This window comes from Amblyomma mixtum, chromosome 5, assembly GCF_055824585.1.
Source record: "Amblyomma mixtum isolate Tamu chromosome 5, ASM5582458v1, whole genome shotgun sequence".
NCBI lineage: Eukaryota > Metazoa > Arthropoda > Arachnida > Ixodida > Ixodidae > Amblyomma > Amblyomma mixtum.
The window spans coordinates 89,921,964-89,939,636 of record NC_143016.1 but is presented as its reverse complement, the minus strand read 5'-3'; the positions used below and the strand labels follow the sequence as shown (position 1 = coordinate 89,939,636).

The following is a 17,673-nucleotide window of genomic DNA, read 5'->3' as shown; positions in this document are numbered from 1 at the left end:
GAGAGCTTTTCGCTCATCCAGGCTTAACCTTAGCCAAGCCACAGCCAATTTTTTTTTCATCTCTGTGTCGCGTCTCACTGCCGTCTTCAAATGTGTTCTGCTGCATTGTTTTCTAGCTGTCCCAATGTTTCTCTGTACAAACGTTCATTATCCATATCAAGGGGTGCGGGGCAACGAAATTCCCCACGACCTCAACCGGGATTTATTACTCCGCGGGCACCGTCGCAGAATGATCATACTACACCTTTGCTAATCTACAGAACTACAGGTTAGAGCGAGCATAATTTCCCAAACCTTCGAAATAATTAAGTAAGGACGAAGAAATTACATTTATAAGGACACAAACCAGCCCCTCTCGCACACCCAAATCACTACACGGCCAGTACCCAAAACTTTACAGGCCAGAATGCCGGCACTGTGGAGAAGAATGGCCCGAGGGGCGAGTTGGTGCATGATGAAATTGAGTTGGTGCATGATGCATGGTGATGCCAGACGGATCGCTGCATCAACGACAGGACACGGGAACATGAAAAATCGTTAGAAAACGGAGGCGGGTCGAATTTGCCCCTACATTGTAAAGATTGCAAGTGTGAGCCAGTGCTTAACGGAATAAGGATTCTGGGCAGTAGTCGCGATCAGGTGGCACGTGAAATTCTTGAGGCTTTTAGGATCAATAAGATGGGAAGCACTTGGGTTAGCGACTCTTCAGTATCCCTCAGTAGAAATGAAGTGTCCTTTCTTGACAGTTTTTTGTGACGTCATGTACTGTGCATCTTTTCAGCCCTGCATTTCTAGCGGCCGTCTGTTGTTTGTTTAGGCGGGTTGTTAATTTTGTTACTCTTTTTTGTCTTTTCAGTTTTGTTGTTTTTTCGGGTTCTGACTGTTTTTGCTTAATGCGCTTGACTCTGCCTTTGCTACGTTTGTAATTTTTTCTTTTTTTTTACTGCTTTTGCTACGATTGTTTGACTCTGCTTTTGCTACGATTATTTGACACTGCTTTTGCTACGAGGTGGCCTCCTCTAAGTTCTGTTATCAGAATCTTTTAGTTTTTTCTGCAGAGGTTAAAGGTTTCTTGTCTGTTATCCTGATGTTGCTGCTTCTTTTCCACGTGTTGGGTTCGGAGCGATAATACAATGAGTGTCTTGCCTGAGCTGTATGTTTAAATATGCCACCTTTCCATGCAATAAACAGTTGGTAGAGTGCGCATGTGGTGTCCCCTCTCTTGTTAGTGTCCTTGTTGCGCCGCCGTTCCTTTCATCAGCTCTGTAGAGAAATTACAGATCTCTACCACATATGCAATAGGCCCGCCGGAGAAAAAAGGCAATATCCCGCATCACTCCTTCCCCAACACCTTACCATTGGCAAGCCGCCCTGCTCAACGCAGGCCCTGAGGGCCAGAAATAGCTCGTAAACTGGACCACCGTTGCAGATTCGACCAAAGGAATTCCGAAACAGGGATTCCAACCACGGGGTTCATATAATTCGATCAAAAAAATTTCAGCAAAAATTATTCGATGCTTTTTATATCTTCTGCTTTTACATTACCGCTCTCTTCTGTTGTTCTCTTTTCCACTTTACAGCTCCTAGCTCTCGGATGTCTTCTTTCACCCACCCGTCTTGCCTTGAATTCTCTGTCCTCACTGCTGTCTTTTCGTGCTTTGTATTCTTGTTTATTTTCGCTTGCGTCGCGGAATATCTTGGCGACTTGGATTTTGGGCTCGTCTCTTTCCTTACCTCTTTTCTTTGCTACATCCATGTATTGCTTTAAAATGTGTGCATTTTGTTTCCATTAGCTCCTTTTCGTTTTTTTTTTTGTATTAGCTGTAATCCCGGTAAGGCTCTGCTTTTCCTGACTCCCTATCTCTCTAATTTATTTTTCTTTATCTTCTGTTTGAGAGCCTCAATCAAAGGGTAGTTTATTGACGCTGGCCAATTCCCAATTGTACTTAGTGTCCCTGTTAACTTCAGAAGGGTCGTAAGGGGTAAAGAAGTCGTTTTTTCGCAGTCCATCCCGCCTTCATCGATCTGCCCATAATGAAAGTGGAGATCGACAGATTAAAAATATTGATTTCCATGACGACCAACCATTGCACTGCTTTGGGGGAGCGCATCCAGGACCTCCAATAGGGTACCTGAATGCTCACGATGGCGAGCAATAAGGGTTAAGTTGTACAAGGATGCCATTATACCTTGTTTACCTGAAGAGCAACTGGGTAGAATAATTCTTAGTTTATGCTTCAATAAAAAGGTGCAATGCTGGACAGACGCGGACACACATAAACCCTGTGTAGGAATATAAGAAGGGAGGCGCTGCCGCGAGCGACTAGGCTGCCAACTTTGGCTGACGGTCCATGTGGATGGCGACGTCCTGAAGAAAGGATATAGCGTAAAAATAAATTGTTATTTCTTAAACAAAAACTACACAGCCCTACGCGTGTCGCCTTTTCTGTTTCTCCGCCGAAGCCTTTCTCATAGATAACGTGCAGAGCCAGGAAACTTTATTTTATTTAACAAGCATGCCATGGGCAGATGTGTGCAAGGTGCAGTGGGAATCATACGATGCTGCACAAGGAAAACGTGGCTGCTAGTTAAAAACCAATTGTGAATTAAATGAGTAAATAATATCTTTAATATGGTTATCTCTGAGTGATTAGGCCAACCGCATATCATGGGGTGAGGTAGACTGGCGGAAAACACAATTTGCATATTCCCGAGCCTCAGTACGAATTAATGGTGCGGAGTGAAAACATGTGTTTGTCTGTAATCGTCACCAGGGCCTTGGTTAGGAATTTGTGCTTGGCAGGGTATTGTCAGCGAGCGAGGCGGTATGCTTGCGTAATTTCTTGATACGTGGTCAGAACATCCTTGTGAGAGATCCAACCGCGTTAACTTTTGGTAATAGAGCTTTATGGTCAAACCTGGTACCAATTGTTGAAGTCGCTCAGAGGAAGAAGAGGCGAAGCAGCGTACACACGCTCCGCACGCGCTCTGGAACGCACGTTCCTCAGAGCTGGCAGGCGTAACGATGGCCGAGAGCCTTCTGAGTAGCGAAGTCCTCGCCGTGCCAGCTGAGCAGTACGTGGCGACAAGTCCGCTTCCGGGACACAGGAGCGTCCAGCGACGCCACAGCGGTTGGGGAGCGGCACTCTGGAGCCTCAGCATCACCACCACGCTGCTGTTGCTGGTGTCGGTGATAGTCACTGCCTTCGTCACAGCCACGCTGTTCGTCTCCAGCGGTGCCTCTCCATCAACCATGCCCTACCATGCAGGAAGAACGGCGGCAGTGAGTACACCGGCTCCTGCGTACAACAGCACGAGCTTCCAGAGCGCCGCCGCGGCTGTACCTGCGCAGAGTTGCCGACCTTGCGACTCCACTGCATGCGTGGAATACGCGCGTCTACTGCGACGCCACATCAACGCCAGCCGCGACCCCTGCGACGACTTCTACGCGTACGTGTGCGAGGACTGGGCGCGGACACGTCCGCTGGCACCAGGCGTCGGCAGGCTCTCCGCAGACACCATCCTGGTGGACGGCTACGCCGAGTTGCTCGCTTCGGGGTTACGCGACAATGCGACCAGGTTCCCACCGCTGCGCTTCCTCATCGACAGTTGCCTGCACCCGCAGCCGAACCTCTTCCGCAGCCTCCAGGCCATGTTCCTCGACGCTGTTCGGCTGCGACCGTGGATGGCCCAGTCAACGGCGCGCCGCAGGCCTTCGGCGGTCGAGGTGTCGCGCAAGCTCGGAGTCGCCTTCCGCGAGCTCGGTGTCGACGCTCTCTTCAGGCCTTTCGTGGTAAAGGAATTCTCGAATGACACCAGGCGCTTCGTGGGTCTGGGCGAGCCGTCCACCGTGCTTCTACAGGGGCCCCTGGAGAGGAAAGAGTACGAGTTGGTCCGCATGAGTTTCGCTCCGCTGCTGAGCTTCTTCCAGAACCGGACGGACACTGACCTGCTGCAGTTCGAGGAGCGGCTCGCCCTGATGCTCACCAAGCCTCAGCTGGACGCGGCGGAGCTGGTCAACAGCACCACCGTCAAGCTGCTCGACTTGCCCGCACTGAAAAACATCGAGTGGACCAGCCTCCTGCAGAGCGTGTTCGGCAAAGGACTGCGGCCAATCACAGCCAGAACGTACGTCAAGTTGAGCTCTCCCGACTACTTGCAGCGGCTGGCGCACAGCGACCTGCTGCGCTTCTCGAGCGACCTGATGGGCTACCTGCTTTTCCGCGTCTCCATGGCTCTGTCCCCTTTCATCAGGAACCAAGATACCCGCGATCTCCTGGCCTCGGTGACCTACGCGCAGCACCCGGAGTTCGCGCGAACGCTTCCCCAGACCCAGTACTGCCTGCGCCTGCTCGACCGCTTCGAGCCAAACTTGCCGCTGTACGCGTCCCGCCTATTCGCTAGCTCCCTGCTGGGTGGGGAGAGCAACGTGGAGGACATGGTGTCCACGCTTCGCCTGGTTCTGTTCGAGGCCATACAGACGCGGCTGGGCCCCTTGAGCAGCGAACTGCGATCGCATCTGCGGGACAAGCTCAACGCCGTCTCGTGGGAGCCACTGGCGCCGCGAGCCATGGACAGCGAGGCTACGAGAGCCGAGTACGCTAACGGCATCTACATGAGCAACTCGCGGCTCTCCACGGCGCAATTCGTCTACACTTGGATCCGCAAGTCGCTCGAGAAGAAGCTGATGGCGCACATGAACCCTCGGAGTGGCTCCACGGGCTACCCAGGCTGGACTGGCAGCTTCCTCAGCGCCGAGAGCAGATTGCCGCCGCCGTACGAGCGCCTCGAGATCCCGCTGCCCGTGTTTGACTTCTTCCTCAACGAGGACCCGGCACTGCGGCCCTTTCAAATGGCGCGGGCAGCGCCCAAGATCTATCGGTCGCTGTTCCGTGCCGTCTACCACTGGGCGTACAACTTTGAGCACGGCAGCGCGGACGCCAAAATGGAACGTGGCGCTGACTTGGCGAGGCGCATGGACGAGCTGCGGCTGTGCTTGGAGCGCCATTACACCACCCTGGCCTGGGCGGACCAGCGGTTTCAACTGGACGCGTCGCGAACCTCGTGGTCTGACCTCTGGGACAACTTGGCGCTGGGGCCCGCCATGGACGCGTTCCTGCTCGACACACGCCGAGTGGCGCCAGACTACAGACTGGTGCCACTCGAGCGCTGGAACGCTAGCCAGCTTTTTTTCGTCTCCTACGCGGCTAACTTGTGCGAGAAGAGCAACCAGCGCTTCTTGCGCAAGATGGCCGCCCAGGGACCGCATAGCCCCGCCTGGTTTCGTGTCAACGGGCCGCTACGGAATTCGGCTGAATTCGCGCGGGCCTTCGGATGCAAAGCCGGCTCGTTCATGAACCCCCCTAGGAAGTGCGGCCTGGCGCAGTGAATGTGTGCCACCTGAAGGGCTTTGTGACATGTTGTTTTACAGAGACAGAGGACGAATATTCGGGACGTGATATTTCACATATCTTTTTGTCTTGCTTATCCACGGATTCATGTTTTTTGCTTTATATTTTCTCATCACGCAACTTTGTTGTACGATATTCTGATGTCGGATGGATTACTGATAGTGGTGAGCAGCAAGTTTATTTCCACTGGATTCTTCTGTTGCATGCGATGGATGAGTCTATCGCGTTTGTTTTCGTGTTCACATCTAAACAATATTCATTTTTCACCCTTCCGCAAAGGGTACTCACATAATCATAGCATTTTTGTCTTCATGTGCTCTACTACAAATTCGATCTGTCGTGACACTCAAGTTGTTTGCGCACGGGCATCTCCCTAGTTTCATTACTGCGAAGAGTTAGTATGAATAGGACACCGTAACAAGGCTGCAGTTCTTGCACTAAACAGAACAGTGCCAGCACATCCGTTTTCATGGAACTGTATTCGACACGTCAGATGCGCACGCATGTTGTGCGGTTCACACATGCTGCGCGAAATATGTCCTGTATTTCGGATCTTCGCCTCATTTGTTGTTCCCACATGGCGATATGCAGCTGTACCGCGCCATTTTCTGCAGTTTCCACAGGCATGAAAGGTGCACCGGTTTTGCAGAGAACGCACAAGCCAGATACCGCTCCCGATGCGGTGTGTGTGCAGTTTTGCTCAACTCTGGCAAGAAGCAGGCTGGAGGCATTGACAAGATAATCGGAGATTTTCTTAGTACGTTATGTTGAATAAAGTAAGTTTAGAATTCAGGAAATCTCGAATACGTTGACAGCTTCAAAGATCACTCGTTTCTGAAGCAGCAAACCGGACATCACCTTTAGCATGCAGGCTCATTTCTTTTGTGCCCTATCGTAAATTTGCAAGAACTTTGCTGAAAAAAAATCTCCCAAAAAAATTGCATTGTTCACAACCGCCAGCACGAATGCTTTCATGGACTGACCACTGTAACCGAGCTGATCGGAATTGTTCACAATTCAGCGGCAACATTAGACATAACCAAGTTCGCATTATTCTTTATTTCGAAGTGGTGCTCGACCGTGTAGCCCTTAACATTATTGCAGAAATTAAACCTTAGGCCAATACATGAATGCCTACTTTCCGAGATTAAAGTGCGTCTTCCATGCATGCATCAAAGTGTGTTCATAGACGATGTTACTTCTGGTCCTGTCGTGGTAGACTCCGGTATTCCGCAGGGCTCAGACAGAAGTTCCTTTTTCTTTCTGGGTTTTCATGAAAGGATTATAGAGAATTCATTATAGTTGCTTGCTTTCTTCGTGATAAGGATGCATAAGACATTAGAATACATGAACCAACGAAATGTATCCGCCTACGGCCGCTAAATAACTTCTAATTGCATTTCTTTTCCCATGCTGTTTCAGTTTCGATTTCATTATCCTAACGATGGCTCTGGCTTGTAAGAAGTGTTTGGGACACATGATAAAAGAAAACTGTAGTTTAACCGCTAATACTTTTTTTTTTGTTACTAAAGCTCATGAAATCGGCTGGCTTAAGCGTCGTAGTGAATTAAAACTATCAGTGATTATGTTTCCTTCTTCCATGTCTTGCGTGACCTAATCACTCCTTACACGTCATAGCCATCGTTCGCTTTTTGAAACCCAGCATTAAGGAGAAATTCGATTTGAAATTATTTAGTGGCCGTAGGGGAATGCCACAGGGTGATCCGTGTTAAAGTTTATTGGTGTTAACATACACAAATATTATACATAATTTGTAATGCTTTAGGAGATTCCAAAGTTCGGACCTCATAAAATTTGGCGTCTTTTGTCGTTTGATGACATTGTTCAGAACAGACTAAAATACAGCTATTAGCAGACGACTGCTAAATTTACCAACAAAATTCTAGCCCAAACGACCAAATACTTTTAAGCGATTCTCTATCTCCAATAGAAAAATGATGCTCTCATTATCTGAGAGTAGTTTGGTTTGGGCTAGTTGGTAACAGCCCAAACCAAACTTTCCCCATCTGTGTCCCGTCCACAACTGTGCCGTCAGTGTCTTTTTGCGCTATGTCTTCAAAGCCTTATCTAATGTAAAACAAGTGCTCTTTTCTTATATTACATAGCGCTCACTGCAGCGAAAGCGTAGTGTATTCTCCTCTCCTTGTGCCCAAGGAAATTTAAGCGTCCACCGGGCACGAGACAGTTTATGCAAGTCTGGCAACAACAGCGTGTGCTAAACTTGACGTAATAGTAAGAAGACACATGCTTGCAACATTGATTCTTTTATTCATGTATTTACATTTTTTACACATCTAGCACAGACACAAACAAGCATCGCAAGTCCATTGAGCCACAGGATATCAGGCAAGGAAGCATCGACAGTTGTAAGCATAAAAGCAAGAGGCTATACAAAGTTCAGCCGACTTTTGGCATGGTTGAGCACAGTCAGTGATCTCTGTTTTTCCTTGCTCCGGAAGGCGTTTTTTGTTTTCTTTTCTTGAAACAGCAGCAGGGATGAAGAAGTTTGAAAAACGTTGAAAGCTGCACGAGGTAGGCTGGAACATAAGAAACGTAGTGATATTAGTGAGTGCAATTTGGCATTAAGAACTGCTGCTTCTGAGTAACAGGCTCTACGTTTGTGGACAAACAAGAATATTTGAGCGGAGTTCTTCAGTAGACTAATTTACTCAAAATTATTATTCAGAGTTGTTAATTTCTACAATTAGTCATTACACTAGATGCACGAAAAATTATTACAGTTGCTTCATGTATGCGTCCACGTATAGACATCACGATCGTTCACTCTTACATGAAGCCAGTACGGCTGGCTTTGTGAGTACTGCCTCATGAAAGGCGACCCGCTTTTATGATCTATACACACCAGTGGTTACTGTGTTGACTGCAGACATCTCAGCTGTCTAATAGTGAGCAGGAGTATTTTCTAAAGCCGGAAAATTGTATTTACTGATGTGCTCATATTGAACGATGATAAGGAGACACGAAACCTGGAGCTCAGAGCCAAGTGCTTTCGTTTCTTTTAGATATGGACCATGTCAAGGGGCAGTTATTTATGCTCATTGTCAGCGATGTTAACGGATGTTGTCGAGTAACGGCAAGTTGAAGTTGTACAAGAACGCTGGTCGCTGAACGAACATGCTACTGCGTGCGTGTGAGGACTGATCAGCCATCAGCATCTAACTTGCTACTCAATTAGAAGCGGACGGAAAAGAAGTAGCAACGCTTTTTGAAGACGGGAATAGAACGAGACAGACACCTGCGCTGTTACGGTTAAAAAGCGCTGTGACTTCTATTCCGTCAACATGTACCAACCAGCCCGCATTATAACTCTTCTGTAATTAGAAACTATTTCAAACTGGACACGGGCATTAACGATGTAAAGAAGACAAGAAAGAAATGAAGCGCAGTACGCTACCCACCACACGAAAAGCAGACGGGACAACCAACGGCAATCACAAAGCGGGTTTGTGGCAGGAAGACAGTCTAGCCGTAGAAGCCATAACCTTTGTGACCACCAAATCCACCGTATCCGCCGTATCCGCCGTAACCACCGTATCCACCATATCCACCGTAGCCTCCGTAGCCGCCGTATCCGCCATAACCGCCGTATCCTCCGTAGCCTCCGTATCCGCCGTAACCACCGTATCCTCCGTAGCCTCCGTATCCACCGCGACCGTAGGCGGGGACTGCCTTGCCGTGGGCCGAGTGGTAAGGCGCGGCGGCGGGCAGGCTGCTCTTGGTGCCGGGCTCGTTGGTCTTGACGGCGGCGCGGAATCCCAGCTTGTCGGCCACGTAGTGCACCTGCCGGTGGCGCCCGTCGATGTCGCCCAGGTAGTAGGAGCCCTGCACGGGCCCGTATGCCGAGCCCGTCTCGTGGCGGCCGTTTACGGCGCCGTAGCCGTTGACGATGTCGTAGCCGAAGCTGTAGTGGCCGTGGTCCTGTCGTGAGAGAGGATGTGTCAGAACGGTTGCCATAATTCCGCTCTTGCCATGTTTCCTTTGTCATATTTCCGCTCATTTTCCCTAGTGTCAAAGGAACAACCTGCGAAAAGTGAGCGGGGATATAGGAGAATGTATTCTTGCTATGAAATTCCTATGAGTTAAATAGAAATAAAGGCTGAACATTGTGTGAGCTTACAAATTATTCTTATACTTTCTAATAACAATTACAGAGTCATCGGAACATGTTTGCTATTGCATCGAATACGGACATAAATTGCTGTTGTCACGCGCCCAAAAAAAATTAACCCACATTCTGCTTCCTGTACGTCTTGCTGGTACCGCCATGATGTCCGTGGCCACCCGCAGAGACTAGAGCCGCTGTGGCAAGGAGCGCTGCCAGCTGCAAAACAAAAAAAGCATTCGTGGTTGCTAGAAGGCCCACCCGCAAAGGAATCGAATGATCATCTCGTTTGAAAACCCCGCAGCAGGTACCATGTTCTCCGTCTCTTCCGACTGCACAACGCATGCATAGTTTGTAGGGAGCAAGTTTATGTATTGCAGCAAAGTGCGGCTTAAACTTTCGGTTCCATAGTAGATATCCTTCTGGCTTGGTCGCCGACCAGTGGGTGACGCGGCAAGGCTTAGCGTTGGGACCCCAAGATTCTCCCGCACTCTTCGGCGTCCAACGCATTTAAGAAGTAGCGTGAAAGCTATGCCATGCACTGTCCGATAAGGACATTCCTTAGATCAGCTGAATCACACGACACCTAAAACACATAATCGAGACCCTGTCCCACACAGCCTCCATGGGCCACTTGGATGACATTCTACTTGGAAATCAGGTTAACGCAGAAGTTTTTGGCTACGACATATTACGACGGTGAAGCTGACGCCGCTTACTCCAGGGAAAGTGGTATATGAAGCTATCTGAGTAAATTAAAACCGCTAGTCTTCAAAAAGGTCCCCATGAGTTGAAGTGCAAAATCCTTTGCCGTCTTCCGCAGCACAAGGCGGGAGCACTTCGACCCTCGTAGCGTTCGCGTCAGTGACCACGCACTGCCGAGCTTACCTGAGCGATCATATTGTCGATGGCGAGTGCTGCGTGCGTCGGCACTGCCGCTTTCAGCGTTCGGCGCACTTATATACCCCCTGCGTCAGAGCCGGACTTGTTCTCAATTTGTTTTTGTTCACACTGCCGCTACGGGCGACGCGCTTACCTGCTATTACGTGCGCTCGAAGAATGCTTTGTCGTGTCGCTTTCAAAAGCCCCCGCCCACCGCCTTCCACCCGCCCTGTTTCTTGGCGGTCCGGAGGCACCTTTGCGAGGAATTCCACCCGTCGTGCCCCGGCGCTTTTCGGCATAGTTTCGAGTCTTAAGCTCATGTATGAGACACGCGAGCGGCAGAAAAACGCCGCTAGACAGGCGACCTTGCCATGACGAGGGCCGTTCAAAAATTGGTCTGGATTGGCCTCCGCATTGTGCTCATAACCCGGAACGTTACCTGCCGCTTCCGCTTCCTTTGTACTACAAGTTCTGCTCTTGAGTCTTTACAGAAAGCTCAAACTTGTATCCGATTCGGATTTTAAAATTCAAATATGGCATTTTTTCAGACCAATAGTGTTCAGTTTAGTACACTTTAGTACCTTGGCAACCCCTTTTTGCATCTAACTGACTTAAGAAGCCCTTTTTGAGTCCTTAAATTAACATATATTAGAGCGATCCTAGGTCTGATAATTACCTGAAAGTTCCAAAGGTGCCACATAACGGGCAAGAAAAATGTTTGCAATGGGCAATGGAAAATATTAGCTTGTAGCCCTCCCCTCCATCTCCCCCCCAAAGGAAAAAAAAAGCGGATGCTGGTATTACCGGTGCCTCTGTGAGAAAGGCTGTATTATTCATTTTCATTTCTTACCAGATCTGGGCTCGCAAGCAATTCTGCGTGTATTCATGCACTGCTTTCATGCAAGGCCTTGCTTTCGAAGCGGAACGGAGCGGCCATGCACAAGAGTGAAAACGACACGCACATATGGGCGGGGGGGGGGGGGGGGGGGGTGCAAGAATGAGAGCCCTCTCATTCAAAACCAGCCCGTGAAAGAATAAAGATTTGGAATGCTTTGGATAAATCAGGTGTTTGTCCAAGGTTAGTTATTTTGGGCAATTTCAGCACATGAAGCTAAGGCTCCGTGCGCCTAACACAGCGTTGAACTTCTTTGCTGATTGTAAAACTTTTTTGCGCCTTTTAAAAATTGCCTAAAAACTTCGAGCCTCTTGGAAAGCCTGAAACAACTAAAGGCATTAGAAGTATCTAACTGAGTAGCAAGGTATGAAAAAGAATATTGTGGAAACGTGGCAATATGTTGGTCATAGAAATATGAGAGGTAATTTCGAGCTTTCTGCATGAGCTAAAGGTAAAACTGCGCAATGAAAGCGGAACGAAAGGCACTTATAACGACAGACAATTGTTTCTGTTTATACCTCTTTCGATCTATCCTCAGCCTCAATGAACCCACTAGCCCGCCAGAAAGTCCTGTTTCTGCACGAAGTTACGATGTGGTTTAGACTCTTTCAGTCTCCACAATAATCGCATATGGGCGTCTCATTTAGTCATGAGTATATAGTTGTGTGTAACGTGTCCGTGTAAATTCATTGCCAAAAGAAAAGCAATCTTATTCTGGTGTTTTCATCACCGAACCAAAGCCTCTGCATTACCTTCCAACAGTCGATGATGGGGTAATGTAGGTGGTAGGGCTGAATTCAGTGTACGCCCACTTTCCTTTCTTCCCAATTTGTTGGTTCGTTTAGTGGATGTTGTTCTCATGTTATGATGATAATGATGAATTTTTATGGCGCCAGGTCATCTGTGGCCAAAGAGCGCCAGGGCACAATGTTTTTCCTTCTACACAAGGTGGGGTCAATGACCCAGTGGGATCAAAGACCACAGTTCACCCTGAAGAAGCCGAGCACCAGGCAGATTGTAACACCGGGGAGCATCAGGCTCCACTGGGGATCGAACCCCGCACGTCCCGCAAGCAAGGCGGATGCTCAAACGACTAGGCCATCGCTACAGTAATCGCTAAGGCAATCTCATTTTAAGTGGTACGTGCACAATAATTCAGAAAAGGCAAAGAATGGCAGTCAAAAGTCATCAGTCGGCAATGCTTTTCAGCTGTATAGTGGGACACTTATAGCAGCCTTTAAGCTTTAGATATTTGTTGCAAGAGAGGAATCCGTCCTTACGTTATCGTTAACCCTTGCATTTTATGGCAGAAAGAGTGAGTGAGTGAGTGAGTGAGTGAGTGAGTGAGTGAGTGAGTGAGTGAGTGAGTGAGTGAGTGAGTGAGTGAGTGAGTGAGTGAGTGAGTGAGTGAGTGAGTGAGTGAGTGAGTGAGTGAGTGAGTGAGTGAGTGAGTGAGTGAGTGAGTGAGTGAGTGAGTGAGTGAGTGAGGGAGGGAGGGAGGGAGGGAGGGAAGAAAGGAGGAAGAAAAAGAGGGAGGGAGAGAATGGAAAATTTTATTCGGCTCTAACAACGGCTAATGGTGCTCCTAATATTCGGGGGTCCTCAATCCCGGACTCTGACAGGTGCCATGACCATGCCGGCACGATCGAACAGCTATTGCTGGTATTGCAGGTCTGGGCTGCACAGAGCGTTCTCCCATGTGAAGAGGGTGGACCACGAAGAAGCTTCACTAAAACATACACAAATCCTGCGCGTCTTTTTCTTCCCTACTCTCCTCGTGCGTGCGTGTCGCGTGGCAAGGGTGAAAAGAAGAGGAAGAAGAACGTGGCGTTCAGGCTGTCCATCGCTTCCCCGACGGCGCAAGAACCCCCTGGCAGCACCCCGTACTCGCCACACAAGTCCAACTGCGACGAATTCCGCGTGTGCCGCCCTTTGCCGCGACGCGCAACTCTTGAGCAGAAACCACCCCGGGACCAGGGTCGCCGCCATGCAGTTCGCGAGGCAGCAGTTCGCGACCGAGACCGACTGCCTGCTCTGCTGCCTCAACTTCTGCTTCGGCATCAGCAACGTGGCCGTGTTCCCTTTCCTTATCTACGACAACGGGGGAGGTGAGAGGCTCTGCTGAAAAAATGGAGGGCACGCTTAGGCTCCTCCTTAAGGGTATAACGCGATAGTGTAATGGGTGAATGCCCATGTATGCAGAAGGTCATTCTCTACTTTACATTCATAGATCGCTGAGAGCCACCCCTGGAGCAGTGGTGCAGCGGTTAAGCGATGCGCCACTGCCCTGCGATGGCAGGTGCTACCACCGGTGGGCTTGTGAAACCAAGGTTTCACTTCCCGAGCAACCTCTACCGACCAATCGTTAATTTACCTGCCAACAGCCAGTTTGCTCAAAATCCGGTGGACAGGTTGGGATGACGCCACAAGATCATGCGACATCGGCGGCCCACCTGGATTGGTTCTCCGGAGATTTTTCGCTCAATGCCGATGACGCCGGAATGTCTGTAGAGCGGGAGCGTAATGTTCATCATCATAATCATCAACCTTTCTTTCGTCCACTGCGTTCGTGCATGTAAGTATGTAATTCATTATTTTCGGTATCGCAGTGGTGTTTCTGCTGGTGTACCTGGTCCTAATGTGCGTCGTGGCTGTGCCCATGCTCTACCTAGAGATCTTCCTGGGACAGTTCTGTGGCTGGTCTGTCCCCAGGGCCTTCGGAGGCTTCCCCATGGCTAAAGGTGGGCGCTGCCTGTGTATAGCTTTTGCGAAACGCGCCTGAATTGGCGATCAAAGTGGCAGGCAATCCTGTTAAACCGGCGTATTTCACTACCGATAAGACATCTCAAATATAGTTATGGTGATCCTAGGACTGCATGAACCGCTAGTAATTAATGGACACCTCGCTGCACACAGGTTCGGAAAAATATAAGATTAATGCTAGCAACTAAAGTAGTTTTACTCGTTCTGGTTACTCCTTTCACGACGTTGGTTGGTTGGTTGGTTTATGGGGTTTAACGTCCCAAAGCGACTAAGGCTATGAGAGACGCCGTAGCGGAGGGCTCCGGAAATTTCGACCACCTGAGGTTCTTTAACGTGCACTGACATCGCACAGTACACGGGCCTCGAATTTCTCCTCCAAAGAAATTCAGCCGCCGCAGCCGGGATCGAACCCACGTCTTTCGGGCCAGCAGCCGAGCACCATAGCCACTGAGCCACCGCGGCGGCTGCTTTCACGACGTGGCTTGCAGCAGTTTGATTTGAGGGCTTAGGATTCAGAATAATAGCAAGCTCTATTGAGACAAAGGGTGCCAATGCTGTGCACACTGCATTGTTGTTTGCCCATCAATTCCAATGTGGAGTGAGGTTATGATGCACGCCAACTTGTGTATTCTCCCTTACGAAAATGCTACTGCGGGTTTCGAGAATCATCCCCATGAAACCCCGTATGCGGCGCATAGGCTATTTCACAGAATGTGAATAGAGCGTTGACCGGCGCTTACCATCTGGCTAAAAGAAAAAAAGATTCAATTCTCATTGTTAAATTGGGTTCTCCTCTGTATAGTTTCCTTACACCAGGCGCAGTGAAGCCTCATCACACTGCTGACTCTCATTCGAAGAATGCATTTTCGCGTTCCGATCCGAATGTATGGTTACTATCCTTGAGGTCGCTGCAGCTGGCAGCCAATAAGCTACTGCGCACAGACAAGGTTTATGTCTCAAACTTCTTCATCCCTCAACAACAAGGCTCTTCCTTATTATATAGCCCGCCACCACGGTGGCTCAGTGGTTATGGCGCTCGACCGCTGACCCGAAAGACGCGGGTTCGATCCCGGCCGCAGCGGTCGAATTTCAATGGAGGCGAAATTTTAGAGGCCCGTGCGCTGTGCGATGTCAGTGCACGTTAAAGAACCCCAGGTGGTCGCAATTTCCGGAGCCCTTCACTACGGCGTCCCTCATAGCCTGAGTCGCTTTGGGACGTTAAACCCCCATAAACCATAAACCTTAATATATACCCATGCTTGCTGGCTGCCAACATGCAATTGAAATATGTAAATTCATATAAGCAATAAAACCGAATCAGCATCACTGCAAACCTTGCGAACTTGATTCTTGGAACATTGCGCATAGTAGCTGTAAAGTGCAATTTGATTTCGGTCGTTTCTGTGGCCAATACAAGCTTCCTGTCACCACGGAAGAGTGCGCCACAAGGAAAATACAATTGCGAATGAAGTCAGGAAAGTATTTAAAATCATATTACCGGGAACAACACGCCTATATACACTACAGACACTAAGCTGCAGCATCGTTGAACTATAGAAATATTTCACAAAACTTGTCGTCCTCTTGTTGCCCTTCTTACTAGCTATTTCGCTCAGTCTCCTCCTCTCTCTCTGTTTTTACCTCCCCATATGAATACCCCTAGGAACAAGCAGCAGACAATATGCATCGCGTGGCCGTGAGATGAGAAAAGCGAGTGCAGTTTGGGATCTTGTATCTCGACGATTGTGCTGCTTGCAATATTGAATAAAAGAGCATTGGCGGTTAGAAACTCATATTAAGCCGCATCTCATCCCAAAATTGTGATCGAAGCTTTCACGGGTGCTTTATATAGATTGGCAGCATATCAGGTTTGTCCTCATATCGTACGAAAATGCTTATCACTGCCGAAATGCCTATTTTCATTGGGGTCGCAATCTATATAGTAGGTATACAGAGTCGTGACAGATGCCCAGGCGACGTACTCTTGTGGACCGGGACCCCCTGAATCATCAGTTCGAGAGCTGTCGCAATGACAGCATATTTCCCACCATCGAATGGTATTTATACTGCGCTGAACTAAAGCGAGCGACCCGGCCCAAAAATTCCATGCCAATGCCTTCATAACCAAAGTATAAAAGATCGAATACCTGGGGATATCACTCTACCACAGTGCCCTTAGATCACGTTGAACTGGGCGCTGCTGTGCCGGCCATTTTCCCCTGAATGTAATTAGCTCTGATTCTTCCACGATGTGCGTGACGACGACATCTGCATGCGCGCACGCAGGCGTGGGCTGGACGATGCTGTACACCGAGGTGCTGGTGGTGCTGTTCCACATACCCATGGTGGCCTACTCTTTAACCTACGTGATGGCCTGCTTCAGCAAAGAGCTGCCTTGGAACACGTGCGGATACCTCGGCGTCGAGGAGCATGGCTGCTACCGTGTTAAGCATGGCTCGGTGCGGGTTACATATAGCCGCGATGTGATGAAAAAATTGGCGGGGGCTTAGCTTTGGTTAAGCCTGGTAGGTTGCGAAAGCAGGTGTTTTATACTGCATATGCAGCGCCTCTAGCGGGAGGAGCGTGGCGCGCCGTGGCAAGCGGCCACCGTTACCCGACGAGCCGAGTTGGTAGCCCGTCTCTTGCTCCCGGTATGACGTCACGCTGTGACTTCACTAGGCATGGTATGATGTCAGTGGTCATTCTAAAGGTCAAACGTGCCAAGTTGCCGCCGCTTCGCGAAAGGCCGTTCTTGGGAGTAGTATTGCTTTCGCAATAAAAATGCGTCCCAAAAACCTCCCAATGCCCTCTACTACAGCACTCTTGCCAGGGACGTACCATGGACGTTCTAGCTTTGGATATCCCGAAAGATGGTGCACGTGTATCCTTTCTGGATCTGTTCTGGCGCAACTCTGTGCAGCTTTAGCGGCGTTTTCTTCTTCTGTTGCTAACTGTATGCTGTCAACAAGAAAAGCTTTCCTATTCCACGATATTTCTCAGGGAAAGTTACAGCCATTTGTATATGTGCTTGCAGCTAAGCGTAATGTGGGCATTTGGTGTCTGTAAAATAACTTCCGCTCAACCTGCCTGTTCGGCCGTAGTGAACGTATGTACAGGGTGTTTCACCTAAGGCTATACACAATTTTTAAAAACAAGCTTTGTGAGTTAGAAGAGCGCTGTCTAAGCACACTATTGTCAGCGTTGTAGTACATCAGAGTACAGCGAAGAGTTGCTAAATAGCAGGCTGGTTCACTAGTATTGAAAAGTCATCTTTTTAGCTGTTACTGTTAGGCTCAGTAATTATTGAGAAGCGTGTAGCCAACCATTAGTAATATCCATATCAGTTTTCGGAATTTCGAAAACGTGGTTGCTGTCGGTGCTGTGGCCCATATATTTTGGCTATTTCGACGAGTTACGTGCACTGGAGAGGTTGCTTTGCCTGCAAGCTTCTGGAAAGCGCATATGTATTTTGGCGCGATGTTGCCAGAATTTGTTGGGACAGCGCTGAAGGCAAGCATGTTTTCGAAATTCTAAAAACTACGGATATTACTTGTCGTGGGATACACGCCTCTCGATAA

General features: G+C 49.0%; 2 protein-coding genes and 1 long non-coding RNA gene across 3 annotated transcripts in view; 2 read left to right on the top strand and 1 right to left on the bottom strand.

The window, feature by feature from the left end:
- The first annotated feature begins 3,025 nt into the window (after window positions 1–3,025).
- On the top strand, window positions 3,026–5,389 carry LOC149342977 (neprilysin-1-like). Its single transcript, XM_089542267.1, has one exon. It carries the CDS (start codon window positions 3,026–3,028, stop codon window positions 5,387–5,389), a length of 2,364 nt encoding a protein of 787 aa, XP_089398393.1.
- Window positions 5,390–9,332: 3,943 nt separating this feature from the next.
- LOC149342976 (uncharacterized) overlaps window positions 9,333–17,673 on the bottom strand; it is a 39,248-nt gene continuing 30,907 nt past the window's right edge. Inside the window, exons 2-3 of the long non-coding RNA XR_016282689.1 lie at window positions 9,685–9,774; window positions 9,333–9,371 (exon numbers count right to left, since the gene is read on the bottom strand). This is a non-coding gene — a long non-coding RNA (uncharacterized LOC149342976). The remainder of the gene's footprint in view (window positions 9,372–9,684; window positions 9,775–17,673) is intronic.
- The window catches only part of LOC149342975 (creatine transporter-like), a 42,422-nt gene continuing 38,068 nt past the window's right edge, over window positions 13,320–17,673 (top strand). The window contains exons 1-3 of the mRNA XM_089542265.1: window positions 13,320–13,440; window positions 13,942–14,073; window positions 16,382–16,554. Of these exons, the coding sequence (XP_089398391.1) occupies window positions 13,320–13,440; window positions 13,942–14,073; window positions 16,382–16,554 (426 nt within the window). The remainder of the gene's footprint in view (window positions 13,441–13,941; window positions 14,074–16,381; window positions 16,555–17,673) is intronic.